General features: G+C 49.2%; 1 protein-coding gene across 4 annotated transcripts; it reads left to right on the top strand.

Moving 5' to 3' along the window:
* Positions 1–3754: 3754 nt before the first annotated feature.
* On the top strand, positions 3755–20623 carry NPR2 (natriuretic peptide receptor 2). 4 transcript variants are annotated; one of them, XM_072959704.1, is made up of 22 exons: positions 3755–5254; positions 6082–6287; positions 11606–11719; positions 12025–12160; positions 12399–12493; positions 12720–12852; positions 13086–13170; positions 13644–13773; positions 13939–14013; positions 14225–14302; positions 14509–14613; positions 14717–14788; positions 16290–16449; positions 16630–16785; positions 16862–17030; positions 17190–17336; positions 17835–17958; positions 18139–18207; positions 19461–19635; positions 19707–19805; positions 20057–20148; positions 20279–20623. In XM_072959704.1, exons 1-22 carry the CDS (start codon positions 4588–4590, stop codon positions 20342–20344), a joined length of 3153 nt encoding a protein of 1050 aa, XP_072815805.1. In that variant the 5' UTR covers positions 3755–4587; the 3' UTR covers positions 20345–20623. The 4 variants fall into 4 exon arrangements, with proteins under 4 accessions (XP_072815805.1, XP_006204185.1, XP_072815806.1 ...); XM_006204123.4 differs by having other exon boundaries at positions 13653–13773; XM_072959705.1 differs by lacking the exon at positions 13939–14013.
* Positions 20624–20682: the final 59 nt, after the last annotated feature.

Genomic DNA, 20682 nt, shown 5'->3' on the forward strand with positions numbered 1-20682 from the left:
GAGCAGGACCTAAAAAGTGAGGGAACACATGCCACTTTTTTTTCAGTGAGATTTTGTGAAGTGAGTAGAATTTTAAATAGAGTGGAGAAGGAAATATAACCAAGAATATTATATCTGAGACTTCATGGTATCAGATGCTCCCAAAGGGTGGTAAGTTATTACTGGGAATGGTAGTAATGGTGAAGGGTGGGACTAGGAACATAGGGAAGCAGTATACCAACCTGAGAAAAGAGGCCAAGCGTGGAAAAGCAGTGGAAACCACTGGGACTTTTCTGGATACTAACAGAGGTGCCAGTCCAGGCTTGAACAGAGCAAATGGGTGAAAAATGGGTTCACCTGGAGCTTGAATCATTATGAAGATGAATATACATGGTTGCTTCTCTTGACAGTCCTTAAATTCCTTCTTAGGAATCACTGGTTTTCCATGAAGCACTTTCCATGAAAACTGATATTTATGACTCTCACAGTATGTATCAGTTCGACTCTTAGAATACATATCTAGATGGGTAAGTTAGAAGCTGGGATCTGATTTGAAAACATTTTAAAATTTAAAACATCTTAACTTATAAATGAAAGTGATGCGTGAATTTAAGGTAAAAACCTTGACCCTTTAAACAATAGTAGCTCTTTGAGGATGTTGAATATTATGAGAAGTGGACTGGACCCAAGGTCTAGAACCGTACTGTGCACAGCTATGGAGGGTGAGGGAAATGGGGAGATGGAGAGTGGGCCACATGAACAATAATGGGGGTTTGACCTGTTTTGAGAATTTTCTGTCTTTCCCTCACTGGGGCTAAAAGAAATAATGTGGAATTTTAGTAAAGTCTTTCTCTGCCTTTAATACATTTCACTATGTTTCTCTTTTTATACTGCCTCCTTCTCTCCCTTTTTGAAATGCTGCATTTGAAATGTATCCCCTTTTGACTTTTTAGTCTTAGTTTCTGTGGCTGCTCTCTGCCCTTTGTTGGCAAGTTCTCTTGGACCTGTCTGTCTTGTGCATAGGAGACAATCACGCATAAATGAAAGCCTTTTTTTCTGCAAAACATTTGGTCAAGCAGAGAGAAAACTGGAAAGTGTTTCATTTCTCTGGAATCTTAGAGGCCAGGAGGCATGGTCTGGTGTAGAGCAAACCTGAGGGTCCAGAATTAGCTGTGAAATCAGGTGAGTTACAAGTTCAGGATTGAACTAGAAGTCTGCTTGGGGCATCAAGGCTTGACATGGAGATTGGCATGAGCCCGAACCCCACGGTGACCTCAGAACTCAGCAAGGGTCTTGAGGCTCCTTTGGCCTGCGCATGACTGAGGTCAGGATTTTTTGCACTAAGGAACAGGGCAGCTTGGAAATTACAGTAGTTTCTATCAGCTAGCTAATTTGATGCTCCACGATTTAGTTCTGGATCAGATGTGAGGTGTTAGGGCTGGCTCTGTCCCAGAAGAAATTATAGACGGTGTCCACAAAGTAGTTGGAGGCATTAGTGACTCTACAGAGAGAAAGCTGGATCCTAGCTGGGTGCTGCTCAGGCCAGCAGAAAATTTAGGTTTCCCAGGCTTTGTATGAGTTGCAGTAGGGTCACCAAATACAGTCAAATCTTATTGTCCTTATCAGTGAGAACATAATTAGATAATTGAAATATGTAGATTATCAAAGTTCTCATTTATCTAATATTTTCAGCCTCCCCCAAAATGAAAAAACAAAATAAAAACCTTTCATCAGATGTTAAGAAGAGACAGCATTAAGTGATTAACTTTAATCCTTCATTTCCCTTTCCCACTTCCTAATGTTAGTGGCCAGTTGGAAGGAAGGGGGAAGGGGCAAGATGCTTGAAATGACGTATCATGCATTTGAACTTATCTAGGAGTCTGGGCAACAGTGGTGTTGATCCTCATCTGGGTCTGCAGGTTTTCCAGAGAGAATCATTTGGGTCTTTGATGGCCATTACCCTCTAAGCATGGCTTCACACGGTGAGTTAGATAAGTTAGCAGAGTATCTGCACATAGCCCCACCTTAGAGACCAGGAAACCTGGATTCTACTCTCTGAGCTGCTATTAAAAAGCCATATAGGGTTGGGGGAGAGGGATGGGAGAGGAAGCTATGAGACTTCCCTTTCTGGGACTCAGTTTTCAATTATCTTTAGAAAAGAGGAGTGAATAATATAAGATTCTGGGATTCTGGCAGAGATCATATCCTTTGGATTTGCTTCTTTCATTAAACTGTAATTGCTTGAAAAGTATTATTTGGTTGACTGGGTCTGAAGTTAGAGCCATGTCTTTTTCAGATTGTCCCATCACCCTTTTGACTGCTCTGTCCTTCCTTTCCTTGCTCAGATAGAATGAAATTTCTTTACATTAACAGTGTCAGGAGCTGGAACTGGAGTTACATCTGTTTGTATTAAAGACAGCCGTCTTCAAGTTTCCATTTCTACTGGGCTGGGGGCAAGAGATTTTGTTGGGGGCTTGCATTTGGCCCCAGGGATTTCAACTGTATGTTCCTCAAAGGTAAGTCTATATCATTCAGCTTTTTGTATTCACCTCCATAGCTCGTGCAAGACAGCCAGTGCTCAATAAAGACGTACGTACCTAAGAATAAAATGGCATTGTCCTTAATTTCCCCCCAAACCACTAGGTGTCGCCTTCATCTCAGAGAAACTAAGCCCCTCCTCTCCCTGCACACCCATCGCCTCCCTCTACTCAAGGAGCTCTCAGCTTCTCTGCACTGTGATTTCTGGAGAAGTGGCTTGAAGGGGGAGACACACTGTGGCTCTCGGCAGGGGGAGGAGTATGGGTTTATGTGCATCTCCTTTATGACAATTTGCGGAAAACTCCCCAAGGTCCTATCCAATCCCTCCCGGCAACCATGATATCATCCCTCACAAGCTGTTCCTCAGGATCAAATCAGCACTCCAGATAATGGGGTGTCTGGGGTCAGCCTTCTAGGTTGGAAGCTTGGGAGTGGGGTGGAACCCAAGAGGAACACAGTGGGCTTCCACTGCTGGGGAATGTTCTGCTTAGTCAGTCCTGAGCTTTTATCAGGTGACAGACCCGGATGTGCCAGGAGACAAAAGAGGGCAGAGGCAGTTACTGGGCCCCCGCCCTGGAGCAGATGGTGCAGTGGAAGCCCAGTAGGCTATGGTGGCCCCTGGGGGCGTAGGAGGGCAAAGGGGGAATGGGGATAGGAAGAGGGAGATTGGAGGGTTGAGCCCTAAGGAAGGAGATCTTGGACTTTTTAAGGACTCAGGGAAAATCGGCCACGGGAGCCCCTTGGTCCTGGAGGGGGCTGTCTTCCAGGGAGCAGGCAGATCTTACTGGTGAAGGAGGGAGGGTTTTCCGGCAATGAAAAGGGTGGTATGCTTTACCTGGTGGAGAACCAGTGAGGATACCAAATATATGGGGATTCCTGACTGCTTCCTAGAGACCAGAGTGTCTGAGGGACTCAGAGGAGTTGAGAAAGCGAGGGGTGGGAAGAGAGGCCATGGGTTCGTCGGAGGGTGCGAGATGGACGGTGGCCCAGGAGCTTGGGGGAGCCTGGGGTAGGCCCTAAAGAGTGGGGACTCCCGGAACCTCGCCGGTCTGAGAGGCCCTTGCGCGGAGTCCCGAGTTGTCACCGGGTGGGTTTGAGACCTGGGAGGTCGCCGGGCGCCGGGTGGGAGTGGGGGTGGGGGGAGCCAGCAGGCGCCGGAGGGTGGGGCCGGCAGGGGGAGGGGAGGGGCCGCGAGGGAGGGGGCGGGGAAGACGCGGGGCGGGGGTGGGGGCGGGCGGCCTGCCCGGGGAGTCACTCTCGGCCGCCGCCGGCGCAGCGAGCGGAGAGACGGCCCGGCCGCGGCGACCTGACCTGGACGAGCGGCGCGCCCGGGGGCCCAGGCAGGGGGCGGGAGGAAGCGCCGGGCAGCGCCGGCCGCCCGGGCCCAGGAGAAGCGGAGCAGAGAGGAGCTGGGACACGGGCGGGGCCGCCACAGCTCCGGATGGGACCAGCGCCCTGGGCCCGTTAGTCCAAGCAGGAGCTTCGGGAGAAGCCTTCACAGGGAGCTTTACCCCTGCCTTTCCCACCCCTCCGGCCCAGGCCTTGCTTCGCTCCCCGCCCGCCCATGGTCCCAGTCCTTCCGCGGCGCCGGCCCCCTCCCTCCTCATCCCCTGGGCCCTCCTTTTCGCAGCCCTCTGCCCTCCTAGCCCCTTCAGCTGTGAGGTACCCCCAGGCCTTCTCTTTGTACCAGCCTCCCCCCCACCTCCACCTCATCCCAGTCTCGGATTCCCTTTTCCTGCTGAGCTATAGATTCATCAGCTGACTTCACCTCTCACTGTCCCCATCCCAGCTGCAGGCCCCCTTGGTCCCTCCCTCCTCCTGCTACCCTACTCTCAGTCCTCAGTCCTTGCCATAGGCTGGTAGACCCACTCCTTACCCACCCCTTGGGTCTTCCTCCCACCCCCTCCTCCTCTCCAGTCACTGCCACTTTCTGTATCCCGGCTGACCTCGCTTATCCTGACTTCTCTTCCTGGCCTTCCTCAGGCTCCAGGCTAGGTGGTGCTTGTGCCTCCCCCAAAGGCCAGAGTGGCCCCAGGTTCTGGGGGTGGTCGGGCTGCTGCTTTCTCCCCCATGGCACTGCCATCACTCCTGCTGTTGGTGGCAGCCCTGGCAGGTGGGGTGCGTCCTCCCGGGGCCCGGAACCTGACGCTGGCGGTGGTGCTGCCAGAACACAACCTTAGCTATGCCTGGGCCTGGCCACGAGTGGGTCCTGCTGTGGCACTAGCCGTGGAGGCGCTGGGCCGGGCGCTGCCCGTGGACCTCCGGTTTGTCAGCTCTGAACTAGACGGCGCCTGCTCGGAGTACCTGGCCCCGCTGCGCGCTGTGGACCTCAAGCTGTACCATGACCCCGACCTCCTGTTGGGCCCCGGTTGTGTTTACCCCGCTGCCTCTGTCGCCCGCTTTGCCTCACACTGGCGCCTTCCCCTGCTGACCGCGGGTGCTGTGGCCTCTGGTTTTGCCGCTAAGAATGAGCATTATCGTACCCTGGTGCGCACTGGCCCCTCTGCTCCCAAGCTGGGTGAGTTTGTAGTGACGCTACATGGACACTTCAATTGGACTGCCCGTGCTGCCTTGCTGTATCTGGATGCTCGCACAGATGACCGGCCTCACTACTTCACCATCGAGGGCGTCTTTGAGGCTCTGCAGGGCAGCAACCTCAGTGTGCAGCACCAGGTGTATGCCCGTGAGCCAGGGGGCCCTGAGCAAGCCACCCACTTCATCCGGGCCAACGGGCGCAGTGAGTGTGGCCCGGGCTATTTTAGGGTCAGGGGAGGAGGGTCACTATGTCCCTGGAGCTCAGCACTGGGAAGCTGTAGATGGAGAGCTGTAGAGGAGCTGAAGGTGGTGGTCAGAATCAAGGAGCACTTGTAGACAGAGCTTCTCTGAGAGGGCTAAGGCACTACATTAGGGGGCAGTGGATGTCACAGGCAGATGTAAACAAGAAATAAGGTAGCACGAGGGGTGAAGCTTGTGTAGGGGAGAGTGTGGGATTGGGGAAAGTTGGATTTGGGGAGCAGTGTGAGTGCTCTGCAGTAGTGAATGTGGTTGATGGTCACTCAAAATGTATGTCTGTCTGTGAGCAGAGACTCTTCTCAGACTGGGCTGCCAAGACACCTTGGTGGTGTAAAAATAGTGAGGACTCCATAAATGGGCTTAGGGTGCAGCAGATTTGATTGGGAATGACAGGTAAAAGTTCTCTCTGAGAGAAATTCTGAGCAGTCAGTGCCTTTGAGCCTAGGGAGAGGCAGGGCAGAGTCGGGGAGTGAGGAGGGCTGGGTGGAGAGCAGCAGACAGAGCTCTAGGAAAAGGAGGGGCTTAAGGGCTAGCTCCCTTCCTCTGGGGTCTGGAGTCAGGCTGTTGACTTCTGCCAGATGGTCCCCACGGCCCCAAGGGTACTTATGACATAGTCTCCAAGGAGGAGAGATGGGGAACATCTGCTGGGTGATTTATAAGTTAGGGCCTCTCTCCCTCGCTAAAGATGGAAATGTAGATGGTCAGAGAGGGGGCCACTTGGGGTCCTGGATACTTTCTCAGGGTGCACCTCTGTCATGTACCTGCTCCCAGTTGTGTACATCTGCGGCCCTCTGGAGATGCTGCATGAGATCCTGCTTCAGGCCCAGAGAGAGAACCTGACCAATGGAGATTATGTCTTCTTTTACCTGGATGTCTTTGGGGAGAGTCTCCGTGCGGGCCCCACACGCTCCACCGGCCGGCCCTGGCAGGACAATCGCACCCGGGAGCAAGCCCAGGCCCTCAGAGAAGCCTTTCAGGTATCATTTGAGTCCAGCTTGAAGGGAGGGGGAGAAGGAGCTTCTTTGGGGATTCTCTGTCTCTCACAAGGGCCCAGAAACAGGGCAGGAGTTGTGAGCTACAGGGGTGAAATGAACAGAGCCTCTCCAATTCTAGCCTCATTCTTGTTTCCCCACCTTTGTGGCTCGCTCTTAGTGCGTCTGCCAAGGTTACCTCCCAAGGTCCTGGAACACTGACTTTCCTAAGTACCAGTAGTAGATACATGGTGGGGGAGAAAAGTTGAGGAAAAGGTATGGTGCCAGCCCCTGAGAGGGTTTCCACCCATTCTGGAGAGGTGAGGCATGATTGTGGTACAGTCAGATACAAGTACGAGAAAGGATGTGATTATGTGCCCTGGAACATACACTAAAAACTTGAGTGGTTCAGAGGATAGAGTCAGTATGGGCTGGGTTTCGGGAAGGCTTTTATAAAGGAAGTGAGACTATATTGTGACTCTAAAGATAGATGTCATATTACTAATCAGAGTGGGAGAGAGGATCCATGCAGCTAGAGCAATGAGAAAAAGATAGGAATGGGCATGTTTGGGGGTCCAAGAAGATACTGACCTGACAAGAAAGAAGGGTTCATTAAAAGCAGGTTATAGAAAGTAATGCTGCAGAAGTAGACTCAGATTATGGAGAAATCTGAACCTAAGATTGAAGCACTTGGACCTGAATGGTGGGGTCCTTGAGTATTTTTATGAAGAGACATATACTGACAGAATTCAGGTTGGATTGGAAGAGGAGGAGACTAGAGGCAATGAGGCCCCCTGTAATAGGTTAGAAGTGGGTAAGGAGATACGGGTTGGAACTACAGTGATAGCAGGAATGAAAAGAAATGGATTTAAGAAACAATTTGTAGGGAAATTGATGTGACTCTGTTCATTTCACCCCTCTGTTCAAAACTTCCAGTGACTTATTTCCTTCAGAATGAAGTCCCGACTCCTTGTTGTGACATTTAAGACTTTCTACAGTCTGTTCTTAACCCACTTTTAAATCTTACCTCCTAGTACTGCTAGGAGGCTAACCCCCGCAGGCTAGACCTCTCTCAGACCCACTACCCCTGGACCTCCCTGCTCCCCCTTCCACCTTGGTGCTCTTTGCTCCTTTTCTCTGGGATGGTCTTCCTTTCCTCACTCCAAATCTCTGCCTCTCAAAATCATACCCATGAATTGCTCCCTGGTTTTCCCACCAATTTTTCACTAACTTATGTACACAAGTATTTATTTTACTTATTTATGCATGCCCCTCCTTTTCCCAAAAAGGATTTGAGGTGGCATATGTGATAACCTTAAGGTCCTGAGAGTCTTTGACACTAAGTCGATGTGTATAAAGGCTGGACTTGGGTGGCTGCCTTCTCCAATGATTATATATTTGGTTGTGTCTGACTGTGAATGACATATCTGTTTGTATGCCTGAGTATGAGTCTGTGACTGTCACACTTGAACATGGGCAGTGGCAGGACAAGTTTTGCTGATGCTGTAACTTTTGCCTCAAAAACAGCCTTCTCACCTGTGTCTGTCTGGATAACGCTTGTGTATTCTTTAAGACTCAGATCAGTTATCTTCCTTTTTGTGAAACAATCCCCTGAATCCCCAGGTTGGACTGAATTTCCTACTCTTGTGCTTAACTCAGGCTCCTATAGAACTTACCGCATTATTCAGTGTTTGATTCATTTGAAGACTGACTCATTCTGTTAGTGTTTATTGAGCACCTGTTATATCCCAGTCACTGTGGTAGGTACTGGTGTCCAGCAGAGAATGTAACAGATGTAGTCCCTGCCTTTGTAGAGCTTATACTTAGTAGACTGGACAGACATGAACAAATAAGCAAATAAATGTAAACATAGAACGAATTGTGATGTGCTACTTAAAAAAAATAGAGTGGTATGGGAAGAGAGGAACAGGGGGCTTGTAATTTAGCTAGTGTGGTCACAGAAGGTCTCTCTGAGCCTCCCAGGTGGGAAGAGTCACAGCCTTTGGGGCTGTATTCTCTTTGTGGAGGGAAAACCTCTCTTTGTTGTGTGAGAATTCCTACAGCCAAGGGGCCGCAGCACTGAGGGTAAAGGGAGGAGGGATCTAGCCAGTTACCAATTAGTTACTTACATTGAACATCGGAGGGTGAGAGGCACCCACCTTCTGTGCAGTCGAAAATCTGAGTATGACTTTACAGTCAGGCTTCCCTATTGGAGGTTCTGTACCTGTGGATTCAGCCACCCATGGATCATGTAGTACTGTAGTCTGCATTTATTGGAAAAAATCCACGCATAAGTGGACCTGCTCAGTTCAATCCCCGTGTTGTTTAAGGACCAACTGTAAATTAATTTTTAGCTCTCCCTGTAGGCATTATTCAGACAGAAAAACAAAGAAGGAGATTTTGCCACAACATAAGAAAAGCAGCAATCAGGAATATGTTGAGGAGAAAATCAAGGTGGTGGGGTGGAGTAGGGGTGAAGGGGTGATGAGGTATCCTCTGGCAAAGCTATGCACATCCTTTTCCAATGCTGAAACTAGGCAGGGGGTAAGGGAAGTTGCGTGGTCAGCTCCAGCCAAGGATGTGAGAGCAGAGAGAGCCTTACCTCAGAGATACCTGGCCCACTGGAGTCTCAGACCAGGCTAGCTGGGAAAAGGTGGCAAGGAATCCCTGATCCCGATGCCCACAGGCTTTCTAGGAGGGTGTCATGCCCAAGAAAAGGGTCCCAGCTCATGCTGGCTACTAGCTACTCGGGGGAGAGGGCTCTGAAGTATGTTCCTATGATTCTTCTCTCATGAAACCATAGGTGCTTAAGGGCAGGGATCATGCTAATCTTTGTATTCTTTGTGCCTAGCATGTATTTGCTGAATTGAATCAAGGTGTGCATTGGGAAGAGGGACGATAGGGTTGGGAATTCATCTAGACAGGAGTAGAGCTGGCAGGTACTGTAAAACCAAGATGATCAACCAGGATAGGGAAGGATGAGTAGATACAATGGAACTAAAGAAGCAAATGACCAGGCTCTAAGGATCCAGAGGCTCTGTCTGGGCATTTGAGGACTACAGGGTCAGAAACCAGGCAGAGGTAACCTAACTGACCAGCGTGAGACTGGGTTATAGATGGGGGCCACCAGCGGCTTGAATGGAAGTAAGCACTAGACCAAGGCTGTGTAAGGCAGCACCTCTTCTGGAGACCATTCTGTCTATTTAGGCCCCTGTCAACAGCGTTTCCTGCGGTGACCAGAGTGGGTCTCGGTGTGGGTGAGCCCACAGGCGGAGCCAGGCATCTGCACGTTTCCTAGGTGCCCTTCTGGCTTCCAGTCACTGCTGTACCCATTTTTGGCTGCTTTTGCCTTTTTTTTTTCCCCACCTGGGGTCCCTAGGTGAAATGGGACAGTCACCTCCCTTTACTTTCTCTTTAGCCCCTGAGCAAGAGCGGAAATTCTTTAGAGGTTCTTCTGCTTCTCCATCTCTCTCTCTCTCTCTTTTTTTAGTAGTTAGTAACCACAGCAAAACAGAATCTAGCATAGCAGTTTTCAAAGTGTAGTCATAGGATCCTGGGGGCCCCTGGAACCCTTTTAGGGAGATCATAAGGTCAAAACTATTTTCAAAATGACAGTAAGATGTTATTTGCCTCTCTCACCCTCATTCTTCCACGATTGTACGGTGGAGTTTTCCAGAGGTTACGTGACGTGTAATGATGTCATCACTCTGGCAGCTGTAGAAGGTGTGCTTGTGTATTCTTGTATTTGAAAAATTTGTCAGTTTTAATTTCTAATATGGTAAATATTGATAGATGGAACCCAAATAAACAGAAGCTCCCTGGGTCCTCAATAATTTCTAGTAGGGTAAAGGAGTCGTCAGAGCAAAATTATTGAGAACTGCTAATCTAGCAAACAAACCAGCCTAGGGAACTACCAAGCATTTAAAACCATTAAAAACCTATTATCAGTCTTTATATTGAAATATTAATTGTATTAAGCCTGATCTTTTCGAGTTTTTAACTGACTTTTTACATTGTTTGCCAACAATATCCCGCCCCTCTATTTTTCTTTTATTCTTTAAATAGATGTTACTGAAAGAACTCTTCCAACCCCATCCTCAGTGTCCCTCTCCTTTTGAATTTTGCCTGAGAGTGGGAGAGTATTAGATGTGTGTGAACAAGCAGCCAGAGGCTCCAGTAAGAATAATTACATCATGAAGCAAACTCCAACCTAAAATAATGAATGTCTATTAGGAATTGACTTCATTATTTCCTACCTGGAATGAATTGATCTGTAATAGATCATACGTGATATATCTAGTATCTCCATGGCCTACAAATACTTTCTATGACAGGAATTAACAAAACTGGTAGAAGCAATAAGTTTTAATCTATCATTTCACAAAGTCACATTTCACAAAATGTGTTGATCTGAAGTGTTTTTCCAAAGTTGCAATGCCAATTTCCTGATCAAGGCAGAGGCTGGTCTCAGTGATTGTGCAGGCCTAAGGTGGAAGAGAGGCCAAGAAAGGGGAAATGTGTGAGACTGGTGGAAGCCAGGTAGGCACCCGAGTGAAAGACAGACACGCTGACTTGTGGCCAGTGAGAAGTGTGCATGGCTGAGACCGCGTGTGTCACTGGCTTATCTGTGAGGTGCATGTGGGCATGTGACTGTGTGTCTTCCTTGTGACACAGGATGTGTGTAGGACCATGCCAGTAGGCAGGACGGTGCTGCTTATGGTGGGTGTTCCACGCACATCAAAGGAATGGGCTCATGGCTTTTTACAGATGGAATCACTGTCTCAAAGTATTCCCCCAGTTGTCCTAGGACCTGAAATCTCTTTAATTCACTGGGTGGAGGCACTGTGCTCAAGTGGCCCAAACGAAAATGTAAACATTTTACCAATAATATTAGCAGTAATTAACACCTGGGAGATGAGCTATGATCTGTGTTGTCCTTGCGGATAAACAGGTACTGAGAAAGGATGGGACAGAGGAGCGGTGAGAGCTGTGGCAGCCCTGCTGGGAGGCCTGGGGGGTAGTAGGGGCTTCAGGAAGATGAGAAGCTCGGTTTTGGGGATTGAGTCGACTTCATCTATTTCCCAGTCTCTGCCTTCCCAGAACCATCCTGTCTACCTCTCATGGAGGCGTGCCATCCCCTCTCCCCAAATGTGTTAAACATACACCTCCACCCTCTCAACACAGAGTTTAGTATCCTCTCAGCCTTCAGACTCACCCATAGATATTTTATGTCATGTATATTTCACCAGGTTTCCCTGTCCTGCTTCCTCTCTTCCCCTAATGCCCAGCTTGAATCCTTTTCACTCTCCCATGTGTTGGTACAGACGGTCTTGGTCATCACATACCGAGAACCCCCGAACCCTGAGTATCAGGAATTCCAGAATCGTCTTCTGATAAGAGCCCGGGAAGATTTTGGTGTGGAGCTGGCCCCATCCCTGGTAAGTAGATCTCTCTTTCCCTGAGAGTCAGGCCAGGCTTTGAAGAAAGGCTCTTCTCCCTAACTCAGCATCAAGCCTTGGCCAAGGAGCCAACCCCTTTGGGGGCTGTGTGCTTCCATCCAGGAATTTTCCTTCTGTCCTAGTGTCCAGTGAGGTAGGGATGGCACCTTAGGAATGAGAGGAGGGAAGGAAGCAAACCGGAAGAGAAAAGAGGTAGAAGGAGACCCCAGAGATGGGAAAGGGGCTGGGGAAGGGGTCTGGCAGGATGTTTGGAAAGCACTGCTGAAGTTACCACCTGCCCCCAGATGAACCTCATTGCTGGCTGCTTCTACGATGGGATCCTGCTCTATGCTGAGGTCCTGAACGAGACAATACAGGAAGGGGGCACTCGGGAAGATGGACTTCGAATCGTGGAGAAGATGCAGGGACGCAGATACCATGGTAATGGAGAGGGTCAGATGGAGGCCAGAGGGCTGCTGTCAGGTTCAGGAGTGGAGTGGGCAGACGAAAACAGATCCCAGGGGCAGGAGGGAGAGTTAGTAGGGGTCAGAAGACATGGCAGAGGTGGACTCACATTGAGAATGGGGCAGGTGCAGGCTCTGAGCTGACTGGGGGGATTGGAGGGGATAGGAGAGGGACATGCAGAACACAAAGTAAGGGGTACTCTTTTCTATCTTAGGTGTAACTGGACTGGTTGTTATGGACAAGAACAATGACCGGGAGACTGATTTTGTCCTGTGGGCCATGGGAGACCTGGATTCTGGGGACTTTCAGGTGATGGGGGAGGAGGCAGGGAGGAGAGTGTGGGCTCTGCCAACCCAGCTTTCAGGGGTTCAACAGGGGCAGAATCAAAGGTACTAGAGGCAGGGACTTCTTTCCTCTGCTGGAGCTGTGCGCTGGGTGGGTGGTAGGTTGGAGAGAGAGGCAGCCAAATAGCTGGGTTGGGGGGAGGAGGCTGGTGGGAGCAGGCCTGTGGGCCCCATTTTCTCCTTCCTCACAGCCTGCAGCCCACTACTCAGGAGCTGAGAAGCAGATTTGGTGGACGGGACGGCCCATCCCCTGGGTGAAGGGGGCCCCCCCCTTGGACAATCCCCCCTGTGCCTTTGATGTGGACGACCCATCCTGTGATAAAAGTGGGTGTGTGCAGGGACTGGGAGCGATCCTTCCTCCCTTTACTTTCCCTTCGTTTACCTCCTCCTCGTGGACTCCCCCGCCCTTAGCTCTATTTTCACCTCTTCTCCTGTACCCCCTCCTCACTTCCTTCCCTCAAGAGATCTGTCTGCTCCCTGACCCTGGGCATCGCCCCTACTCTGTTCTCACAACACCGGTGGCACAGTCTTTCTCAGGGTTCCCCTCTCCCCTTCAGCTCCACTTTCAACTCTGGCAATTGTGGCGCTGGGCACAGGCATCACCTTCATCATGTTTGGTGTTTCCAGCTTCCTCATTTTCCGGTGAGTTCTGGGCTTTCCACTGACATCCTCCCTCCCTCCCTCCTGGCTGAGGCAGGGACTCCCTCAAACACCAGGGAGGGCCAGCAGATCTCTTAACTTGGTGGTTGCCTCTGAGACCTAACACCTTCCCCTTTAGCCTTCCTTGTTAGTTGTCTTTTAGCCTAGGTGGTGTTGTCCCCAGGGTTTTGGTTTGAGACTGGATATACTAACTAGTGATTCTCAGAGGGCTCTTATAAGGGCAAAGGTGAGCTTTCCATGGATGCCAGCATTTTAAGAAAGTACTTTTACCTTCAGCTTCTGTGTTTGAATGAGCATAGGGCATGTGTCAGACCCCTAGAGAATGCATCCCTCTCTCAGTCCTGTCTCTCGGGTGTCACAATTGCAGCTTCAGGAGCTGCGGGGAAACCCCTGCAACCCTCCTGTTGGCTTCTGGGGTGGTAGGATTGGGCTTGCCAGTCAACTGAGGTGTGCAGTCCTTACAGAAAACTGATGCTGGAGAAGGAGCTGGCTAGCATGCTATGGCGCATTCGCTGGGAAGAACTGCAGTTTGGCAATTCAGAGCGATACCATAAAGGGGCAGGCAGTCGCCTCACACTGTCACTGGTGAGCCCTTGTCTCAGCTGTCCCTCTGCTTCCCTCTGAGTGCCTGTCCTTTCGTACCCTGGACTTTTCCCAGCACATTGGCCTGTAATGATAGCCCCTGCACTATCACCACCACCATCTAATGTTCCTTTCATCCTTCCGCCTCCATGTTGCCCTTGGCCCCAGCGGGGATCCAGTTACGGCTCGCTCATGACAGCCCATGGGAAATACCAGATCTTTGCCAACACCGGTCACTTCAAGGTGAACAGTCATCCGCTTGTTCTGGTCCCCACCATTTCATCCTGACTCATCCCCATCTGCCACCTCTTCCCTTGACCCTCTACCCCTCATCACCCTCTTCTCTCTGTCCAGCTGAGCTCCTGGATCCTCCCACAGTTCTCCAGTCTTTCCTCACAGCCAGAAACCCCTTCTGATACTAATGTTTCTTTTCCCCTTTCACTCCTACCTTCAGGGAAACGTTGTCGCCATCAAACATGTGAACAAGAAGCGCATTGAGCTGACGCGGCAGGTTCTGTTTGAACTCAAACATGTATGTCATGGCATATGGCTTGAGGGCAAGGGGGGAAGGGGATGGGGGAAAACTAGGGAAGAGTAAAACTGGCTGGGAGGGCGAGGGGTTTATTCATAAATGATTTCAAGTTGTAGGCACAGTTGAGAGAAAGGTCCTCTCATGTAGTGGCAGATTTCTGTGTCTAATTTTTACATCTTTCAGTTCTCTTTTTTTTTTTTGACTAGATGAGAGATGTTCAGTTCAACCATCTCACTCGCTTCATTGGTGCCTGCATAGACCCTCCCAACATTTGCATCATCACTGAATATTGTCCTCGGGGGAGTTTACAGGTGAGGGACAGGTGGAGATTATAAGGGCTGGTGGCATTGACTCTGCAGGTGGTAGCTAGTGGGACTGGGATCGGCACATAATCTATTCCATGTCACTTACCAGGATATTCTGGAAAATGACAGCATCAATTTGGACTGGATGTTTCGTTACTCACTCATTAATGACCTTGTTAAGGTAAGTCTTCTTCACTCTTCCTTAGGAGTTTATCTGCTTTAACAATGCCTCCCTCTTTCTAGCTTTACTTACGACTTCTCTTCCTAGTCCTCTGAAAATCCCATTCTCTCCACTTTCCCTTATTCTTATGGTTGGGTAATAGTGGGTAAACAAGGGGCCTGAGGTTTTTAATAGGGGGGATGAGTTTAATCTGCCACAAAGAGTCCTGTACTTGTTGAGAATTTTTGTCTTCCTGCACTCAAAATTTCATATCTATCTCCATCATATATATATATAATTTTTATCTCCAAGAGCTTATATTAAATTCTCCTAGCAGGGAAAAGATGAATGGGGTCTCTAAACATTTATCTCCTGGTTTTCTTTCTCATCATTTATTCTCTAGCCAGTATTTGGCATGTCTGCTCTTTTGTTCAGAAATACTGAAATTCAAAAAAGAACACTTACTAGTAAAACTAAGAGAAGCTAAGGAAAATTATACTGAACCTTTGGTATCTCCCAATACACTAAGTTTCAACTATTTTCAAGTGACCCAGAGGTCCGTGGATTTGTAGAGGCATAAATTTGAATCTTGAACAGGTGGGACAGGTGTTTAGAGGCAAGTCCCATAGCCAGTGAGCTAGCCTAGTGGATCACCTGTACCACACTTGAGGCTGGCTTTGATTTTTCTGCTTAGTTCTCAGGAGGTTATTTTAAAAATATTTTTCTTTGTGTTAAAGCCTGCCATGAAATGAGAGATAAAATACTAGTGGTGCTCAACTAGAGGTATGATGATAAATACAAGAAAAATGTGACTCTTGAGAGAACAATGATTTGATTGAAAGCTGATTTAGAACAAAGCCTAATCATTTCTCGGTTCACAAATTCCCAAAGGTTTTGTTGCTATCAAAATGAATAAAAAAGTTTGGCAACTGCCTCTTACTTTTGTCCATTTTCCAGGTTTTTCAAATTTATTATTTTCTCCACTTTCTCTCTGGCCCAGCATCCCCTCTAGTAGATCACTTTCCTCCTCCATCTCAACTTGCCCACCTATACATGGATGTACATTAAAATTTACAACTGGCTAGTATTCCTTGGTGCATCTAGGTACTCTTGATACCTGGGTCTTGAGCCAGTCTTCCTGAGTAGTGGCCACGCATTTGAGGCCACAATGGGTGTCATATTCTTGGAGTTCACCCTCATCATTCTGTTCCCTTCACTACTCGGAAGACAAACTGCCCTTTCTAGGGGAATAACTTAAAGCTCCCCTTTGTCCCTCCTCTTAAGCATAACTCCTCTTCCTGGTGCCAGGGTGCCAATATACTGCTTTAGTACCAGGAAGGGATGACTCTCCTATTTCACTTGTGTCCTTGGGTGGAAAATGTGGAAAGGATGCCTTCCAAAATTAGCTTGTTGTTTTTATGGCCCCAAGATCTTTAAACAGCTAGCTAATGCCCATCTCATGGAGAGGGGGTATCCTAAACCAGATATGATCCAATCCCATGACTTGATGTGTATCCTGCAGGGCATGGCCTTTCTCCATAACAGCATTATTGCATCCCATGGGAGTCTCAAGTCCTCCAACTGTGTGGTGGATAGTCGTTTTGTGCTCAAAATCACAGACTATGGCCTGGCCAGCTTCCGATCAACTGCTGAACCCGATGACAGCCACGCCCTCTATGCCAGTGAGGCCTTCCCCGGCAACCCACTTTCATATTGCCCCGCTGGCCCTGATCATTTCTCCCTAGGGAGGGTGGGAGAGGGAGATGGAGTGACAGTAATATGGTGAGCATTATGGGGATGAGCCCAGGTGGGCTTGGGGATACCTTTTTTGAGGACCTGGCCAGCCTGTTCCTTCTTTTCAGAGAAGCTGTGGACTTCCCCAGAACTGCTCAGTGGGAACTCCTTGCCAACCACAGGCATGCAGAAGGCTGATGTCTATAGCTTTGGGATCATCTTACAGGAGATAGCACTTCGCAGTGGTCCTTTCTACTTGGAGGGCCTGGACCTCAGCCCCAAAGGTGAGTCAGTCTGCTACCCATGGCCTCCTCTACCTGGGGGGCCCGGTTCTTCATCTAAACACCTTATCACCCTCAGAGATTGTCCAGAAGGTCCGAAATGGCCAGCGGCCTTATTTCCGGCCGAGCATTGACCGGACCCAATTGAATGAAGAGCTAGTTTTGCTGATGGAGCGGTGTTGGGCCCAGGACCCAGCTGAGCGGCCAGACTTTGGACAGATTAAGGGCTTCATTCGCCGCTTTAACAAGTGAGAGGGCAGTATGGGGCAGGGGCTCCCCAGGGATAGAAGCCTCATCAGTCTTAGTGGATGAGGTGGGGTTGGTGGGGCCAAGAGGGTGGGTTGGGTAGAAAGTCCTGGGAGTCTTGAGAATCTTGGAGCAGGTACCATATCCTGGCCTCCCTCCAGGGAGGGTGGCACCAGCATATTGGACAACCTCCTGTTGCGCATGGAGCAGTATGCCAATAACCTGGAGAAGCTGGTGGAGGAACGCACACAGGCCTATCTGGAGGAGAAACGCAAGGCTGAGGCTCTGCTCTACCAAATTCTGCCCCAGTGAGACTTCTGTCCTCCTTCCTGAATTTTCCTTTGGTACTCTGCTCTGTTGGGTTCTGCCTCTGCAAGCTCTTGAGAACTCACTTCCCAGCCCTTAGAACCCTGCTGTGTTACATTTTGCTACCATGAGCCATGCTAGCTATAGGCCATGGGTTTTCATTCTGTCTCCAAATGAGCTGTGCTGCCTTCTTCCTGGCTTCCCATCCCTTCTTAGGACACTGCTCTCCCAGACCTCTGCTGTAGTGGGTGTATGTAGAACAATCCTAACTTGAGATGTTTAGCCCCCATCCTGAGGGATCCCCTTCCAACCCCCACCCCCACTTGTACACCTGACCTTGTCCTGCACTGTAATGTCTTTCCAGCCACCTGCCTTCTCCCCCTCACTGGGCTCAGCTTTCATGTTAGAACTCATCGCTGCTCCAGCCACACACTCTTTTTCTCTCTCTCCCCCTCCCATCCTCCTCTGCCTTTGGCTGAGACTGCACCCTTGCTTCCTAGTTCAGTGGCAGAGCAGTTAAAACGGGGAGAGACTGTACAGGCCGAGGCCTTTGATAGCGTTACCATCTACTTCAGTGACATCGTTGGCTTCACAGCTTTGTCAGCAGAGAGCACCCCCATGCAGGTGAGAGGCAGGGGGCGGGGTAGGGACGTGGGGCAGCTTCACTGGGGCATAGGGATCCTTGATAATAGAAAACAATAGCTTTTTTTCTGGAGTTCCCATATCTTGTTATGGCTCATGGGTTAAGAATTCTTAGAAAGCTGGGCACAAGTCTTAAGTCCTCTGCTTTCTTATCCCTGTTAGGTGGTGACACTTCTTAATGATCTGTATACCTGCTTTGATGCCATAATTGACAACTTTGACGTCTACAAGGTGAGAGCTGGGCTGCCCTTCCACTGACACTCCTTTAAAACCCAGTCTCCCTGTTCCCACATATCTTATCTGCTCCATGGTCAGTTTTCCCGCCTGGGTCCCCAACATCCTAGTGCTAGAGTGACCTTCCTAGACAAATGAGGCTCTGGCACTGTAACTGTACACACTACTGTCTAACCTCTTGTGAATCCTTAAGGCTCTTTAATCAGAATCATCACAAGATTTAGCCCCTGCCACTTTTTGCCTCCGGGTATAAGGTTAGCCTAGTTGTCTTTTCTCTTTTCTCCATCCCCTCCAGACATGGAAGAATCATACAGGATGGGTATAGAATGGGTATAGAATGATTTGTTGGGGTGAGAGACAAGCTATATTGGAAAAGCTTTTTGTTGAAGTCACTGAGTTGGCACAGGGTGGGCTTTATTGTGCTTGGGAGTAAAAATGATCTGGCTTTGTAGCAAGCCGTGTGGCCTTGGGCACGTAACAGAAGCTCCCTGAGCCTCAGATATTTTATCTGTGTGATAGGAATAATAGATTTATTGTGGAAAGTGTCCAACATTGTGCAGATAATATATATCCACTCATGCCCCTTCCCTTTGGACTTACTCTACCATTTCTCTTACTACTATAACAGAGAACTGCCATAAACCCTTATCCAGATCCGCCAATTGTTTATATTTCCCCCCATTTGCTTTATTTTTTTTAAATCTATGTATCCATATAATTATTTTCTGAACTTTTTGCAAGTAAGTTATAGACATTGTGTCCCTTTATCCCTAAAACAGGTCAGTGTGTGGTTCCCCAAAACAAGGACCTTCTCTTATAACTATTAATGAAGTACTATTAATGCAGCCAAGTGCCTGCTTTCTTACCTTTGACAGTTTAGGCTGTCTGAGGCCCATTTCATTGCACCTGCTTGACCTCCTCACCAGCTTCTGTGCTCTTCAGGGCAGCCCTGTTGTCTTGCTTCCTGTTTCCTGACAGCAGAGCCTATTTGGACCATGTCCTGCTGCAGACCAGGTGTCCATTCAGCAAACATTTACAGAGTATTTGCCAGGTGCTGGGGTGGGGCAGGAGGATTTAAAGATTCCATTGACTTTCCCTTCTCCCAGATTCTCAGGACCATGGCACTTACTTTCTAGTCAATGTTCTGGCCTCCAGGCCATCAGGACAACTTATAGTGGAATCCAGCTTGTCTCCTTCTACATTCCCACTGACACAGATAGAGGTGACCTTTTCATCAACCTCTCAATCAGGTAGAGACGATTGGAGACGCCTACATGGTGGTATCTGGTCTCCCAGGCCGAAACGGGCAACGACATGCCCCGGAAATTGCTCGCATGGCCCTAGCGTTATTGGATGCAGTTTCTTCCTTCCGGATCCGCCACCGACCCCATGACCAGCTGAGGCTACGCATAGGGGTCCACACGGGTAAGACTGACTCTCACTCCTGCCTTTGTATCCACTTTTCCCAGGCTCTCCCAACCTGTTTCTTCTCACAGGGCCTGTCTGTGCTGGGGTTGTTGGCCTGAAGATGCCCCGCTACTGTCTTTTTGGAGACACAGTGAACACTGCTTCCCGAATGGAGTCTAATGGTCAAGGTGAGACGTTAGCCCTTAACCCCAGCTTCAGCCTCAATCTGTGTTGCCCTTTTCTTCTTTTCAGAATTCCTCCAAATCTCTCAATCTGATTGCTCCATCCTTGGACATATTTTGGTTCTAATGCATCATCTTGGGAGGACCGAGAGCCTCCTGAGGGATGGTAGCTGGGTAAAGTGCTCTCCGATACTGCCAATTCTTTGATTGCCTTTTCTCTGATTCTTCTTTCCATCTTTCCCCCCATCCCACCCCAGCCCTGAAGATTCATGTTTCCTCTACCACCAAGGATGCCCTGGATGAGCTAGGATGCTTCCAGCTAGAGCTTCGAGGGGATGTGGAGATGAAGGTGATGGCAGGCCATGGGGAAGGAGTCATGGAAAGGCGGATGAACGTGATTATGGGGATCATAGAGGGAAGAGGGCAGAAAGGGGAATAACACAGGAGAATCTGAATTCTCTCTATGCCCCCGCTTTCAGGGAAAAGGAAAGATGCGAACTTACTGGCTCCTAGGAGAGCGGAAAGGACCTGCTGGGCTCCTATAAACCCCACTTCTTCCCAAGTCAGGCAGTCTCCTGCTGCTGGTACCTGGGTGGGCCGTGACCATCATCTCTCCACACAGCAGAAATGGACATTGTTACATGAGATGGAAACCAACATGCATAAAAACCCCACCTTCTATGGAAGTTGTTGCCCTTTGCAGTTCAGCCTTGTACATATACCTACCCCTCTCTGGCCTGGTCCCCTTCCTCCCTACTTCTGTAAATATCTGTATCTAAACCAGAATATTTTGGCCAAATATAAAACAAACAAATGAAAAAAGTCATGGTGACATAGTCTGGGTTAGGGGCAACTCCAAGGAAGGGTTATGGGGTATGGTCAT

The sequence above is a fragment of the Vicugna pacos genome, chromosome 4, assembly GCF_048564905.1.
Source record: "Vicugna pacos chromosome 4, VicPac4, whole genome shotgun sequence".
NCBI classification, from domain to species: Eukaryota; Metazoa; Chordata; class Mammalia; order Artiodactyla; family Camelidae; genus Vicugna; species Vicugna pacos.